Below are 4,113 nucleotides of genomic sequence, written 5' to 3'. Positions count from 1 at the left end.
TTGTAACATGGTTTACTTCTGAATGGTTTGCAGATGCCTATGTAAGTGATCGATGATGTAAATGTAAATTTTTAATGGGAAAACACAGTCAAATTGTTCTTTAGGTTATATTTTTTTAATTTCATGTTTGGAGTATATTCAGGAGAGGACATTGAGACAAAGGGGGCGGGGATCTTTGCAGTATTTGGTTTTTATTCGGATATTCTGTCCCATCACTTAATACAATATGGCGCTTATCACATTTTAAAAATGCTTGACTAACACCCAGTTTCAGGAGGCCCGGGAGGGTGTGGTCCCCCAGATGTGCATGTTCCTGCTTGCCCTTTACCACGTCTCCTTTATTCTGTGTGAACAGGTGGAAAATGAGCATCACAGACGTCCTCAGTGCTGATGACATTGCAGCAGCCTTGCAGGAGTGCCAAGGTAAAGGGCAAAGGAGGTAGGGGTGGGGATCGCTCATATATTCACACCTCCAGCAAAGCCACAAAAATTAAAATGTGAACGTTGCTGAAAATTCCTGGGATCAGAGAACAAAACTGTTGTTAACTAAAAAACTAAAATTACAGGAATATGAGATCTGAGCATGTGATTACATTTCTGTAAGGCAAAGGAAACTTACTAAAAGTGAAAAAAGACATCAGTGGATGCCATGTAGCCTGTTTGAATCCAATGATTGCATTTCCCCCCATAATTAGACCAGGGATGCTGGAGTCTTAGATACACAGCCTGTAAGAGGGGCAGGGGGAGGCACAGAGGAGAGGAGGAAAGAGAAGTAGAGATGGACAGTCAAGTGGAGAGGGAAGGCCGAGGAGGGGCCAAGAGATGATATCACAGAGCCAGCCAGTCTTGGCTGCCTCAAAATCTCAGACCAGTCACATCCTTCTTTGTCTTTTGAAAAAATTTTTAAATAGAGCATCTCTGTAGCTCAATGATATTATGAAAAGTATTTTTAATAACCTGTGTCTCAGCACCTTGGCCCAAATACAGAATGTGATCCAATGAGCATCAGAATAACGCATTCTCTGTTCTTCAGACCCAGATACTTTTGAACCCCAAAAATTCTTCCAGACATCGGGCCTCTCCAAGATGTCGGCTAGTCAGGTGAAGGACGTTTTTCGGTTCATAGACAACGACCAGAGCGGATACCTGGATGAAGAGGAGCTTAAGTAAGCTTCGTCCTGAGCCTGTCTGGCACTCCCAACATCGTTAGTGGGGCCGGGGTGCAGTGGAGGCCAATTTGCTCAGTATCTCTTCAGTGGCCAGCCTTGATGCTGGGCATTCGGGAGAGCCTCATGAAAGGGAAGAGTACAAGTCAGTCGGCCACACATCTACCCACGTGAAGCCCTAAATATGGGCTCCAAAAACTGTATATGCAAAAACTCATTAGTTCTATGGTTTTTCTTTGGCAATTGGAGTTATCAACAAAATTCTGAAAAAAACCTCTGAAAACAAAATGCCCACCATTAGTTTGTATAATAAAGGAAACCTTTGCTTGCTAAGACCTTGAACGATTATGGCAATTTCTGGGAACAGATGTCTTGCTTCAAGAGAAAAAGAAAGGTTGAGCACAGAGATGTGCGGTCTTTCAGAAAATTCCCGTCAATCTTTATCATCCTGTAGGTTTTTCCTCCAGAAGTTTGAGAGTGGTGCTAGAGAACTGACTGAGTCAGAAACCAAGTCCTTGATGGCGGCTGCAGATAATGATGGCGACGGAAAAATTGGGGCTGATGGTATGTACACGCTTGTACATAGCATAAAAGACGTTAGCTCAGGGAGCATCTGGGGGGTTGGGCCCTGAGAGCAGACAGATATGGGTCAAAATCCCTCTTGCTTAACCTGGCTAAGCCTTAGTCTTCTTACCTGCAAAATAGGACTAAAGTGAGGATGCAAATGACATGTGTAAAGACTCGGGCGTGATGCCTGGGGATATACCATAGAAGCTGGTCTCGCTGGTCACTGTATATGAACCAGAAAATATCCTTCACCTGACTAGGAACTAGATAGTTGCCTGGCCAATTATCTACAAGTCACCCTAATGCACCTTGAAAATAACGTAAGGAATTTCCACCCCTGGGATTTGAGCCCTTCTGACTAAGGGAAAGAGTGAAATTCTCAAACGCATCTCATACCAGCATCTATTGACTTGAGAAGGAAAACCCCTTAACTTCCAAGGGTTTAAACAAATATGTTCCATTGGACATTAGCCCATCAAATGGACAATATTAGACAACAAATAAGTCAACCACCATTTATGGAGTCTTCTGTGTACCGAGCCCTATATGCAAACGTTAGCTGAATCACATGGCTGTAGGATTATTTTCATCTGATTTTGTCATTTGCCTACATGCTTTTTAGCTACTTGGTGCACACCAACTCAGAAGGACTTATGTGTGATCCTTATGGTGGTACCAATTTGAAATTAAAAACTGCTACTTTAGATCCTTATTTTTAAAACCTATTCGAAATGATATCACTATAATTTACTACATTGGAGTTAATGTAGGTTCTATAAATAGCTCAGAAAAATAGTTTAGGTATGGGGAGATGGGTTTATTTAAACTTAACCATGAAAGACTTCCAAACAGGCAAAGCTTAAATAAATTAAAGTGAATTCCTAGTTTTCAATTCCAACCTGTAGCATCCATGTATTACTATTAATAATATTATTATCTTTATTTTGGTAACATAAACTTTTGGGGGTAGGATTAGGGTTCAATAGAGAAAGTCAGTTCAAAGTCCCACCTTATTAAAACTTTCCTAAATACACAAAATGTAGGTACAGAATAGCAGGAAACCTCCCCTTTCTGTCTGAAATTTACCAAAAATTGAATGATCACAGGTCATGATGGGCCATCACACCAAATTCACTCATCGTCAGAGAAAAATGGGCTGACAAGTTCTAATACAAGGGCTCTATTGCAAAACTAAAGATGTTCGTTAAATCAGATTATGCAGTAAGAGGAAACACCGTAGACTATCTGGACCCACAGTCAGTGATGCATTTTTCTTTCTTTGTGCCCTTTGATAGGGCCATGCCCATCATCTGACAATTTGCTCAATTTCCTTTCCCCTTCAGAACTCTCACGGGCCATAGCGTGTCTGTAAAGAACTGAGCCATCTCCAATGACTCTGTTCTCACCTCTTCTGTTCTAGAATTCCAGGAAATGGTGCATTCTTAAAGACCCCAGACTATGGAGATAGAGAGAATCAGCTGGAAGGCCTCCCAAACCCCAGGAATGGGAAACCCCATTCTCTCCCCCTAATTTATTTATTAATTTCCCCTGCAATGCTTCTGCAGTTGGCTCGTTGTTTTTGTGAGGTGATAAGAACCGTCATTGATGACCTTTTGGTGGTGGGTATGTCCTGATGACATCTGTACAGCCCTCAGCAGACAATGCCTTTAAAATTCACCCAATAAAGACGCGTTTCTCATCATCTGCTGATGTGTGGCTGTGTTTTGTTCTCAGCAAGGTGGCAGGATGAGAGCAATCTGGAGACCCAGGGCTTTTAGAAAGATTTCTGGTCCTATCAAGCACTCAGCGAGCCACGCTCGTGTTATGCATGAGAGAGCAGAGAAAACAGGTCCCAAAAAAAACCGTCACCAATAAATGGCATTGTCAGGCTAGGATTTTCTCAGCAAATTATCTGAGCCTGAAATAAATATGAAGAGATTTTAGCCAGCATAAAATCACTCTCGCTTATGTGTTTTCTGCTACTGGATGTTAGATTGCCATAACAGAGGCTTAAGTAAAAACAAATCATACAAAATAGGGGGGGAAAGTGTGAGACTACAGTGTCTATAAAGCTAAGGAGACTTGACATGCTAGTTGAGCACAAACAGACCCATTTTCAAGCTTTCTTCTAAGAAGAAACAAGCTATCAGAGGCTCGCCTGCTCTGACCCCGTCTCCCTTGGACTCCCTCTCCCCTGTCTCAGCCTCTATTTTCCTGGCTCTTATTTGATACCACCTGAGCCGATTATACCGAGAATTGCCCTAACATCCGAGGCGAGACTCGGGGTCCTGTTACAGGGTTTTCATTAGGGTGGGGCAATCTCAAGCCAGGAAATTCTCATTAGGCTGATTTCCAGGTGGCAGGTTGAAGCTGTCTTCTC

General features: G+C 42.4%; 1 protein-coding gene across 1 annotated transcript; it reads left to right on the top strand.

The window, feature by feature from the left end:
• The first annotated feature begins 362 nt into the window (after positions 1-362).
• Positions 363-3,304, top strand: LOC124241518 (oncomodulin). The gene is made up of 4 exons (XM_046665332.1): positions 363-423; positions 1,034-1,166; positions 1,621-1,730; positions 3,154-3,304. Exons 1-4 carry the CDS (start codon positions 363-365, stop codon positions 3,177-3,179), a joined length of 330 nt encoding a protein of 109 aa, XP_046521288.1. The 3' UTR covers positions 3,180-3,304.
• The last annotated feature ends 809 nt before the right edge of the window (positions 3,305-4,113 follow it).

This window comes from Equus quagga, chromosome 7 (genome assembly GCF_021613505.1).
Source record: "Equus quagga isolate Etosha38 chromosome 7, UCLA_HA_Equagga_1.0, whole genome shotgun sequence".
Taxonomy (NCBI): domain Eukaryota; kingdom Metazoa; phylum Chordata; class Mammalia; order Perissodactyla; family Equidae; genus Equus; species Equus quagga.
Note: the sequence above shows the minus strand (reverse complement) of the source record. Positions and strands in the feature narration are given on the sequence as shown.

Excerpts from the sequence above, each read along its gene's own strand:
- LOC124241518 (XM_046665332.1), top strand. The coding sequence starts at position 363 with ATGAGCATCACAGACGTCCTCAGTGCTGATGACATTGCAGCAGCCTTG. Across the intron at positions 424-1,033 it reads AGCCTTGCAGGAGTGCCAAG|ACCCAGATACTTTTGAACCC; the intron begins GTAAAGGGCAAA and ends TCTGTTCTTCAG. Across the intron at positions 1,167-1,620 it reads CTGGATGAAGAGGAGCTTAA|GTTTTTCCTCCAGAAGTTTG; the intron begins GTAAGCTTCGTC and ends ATCATCCTGTAG.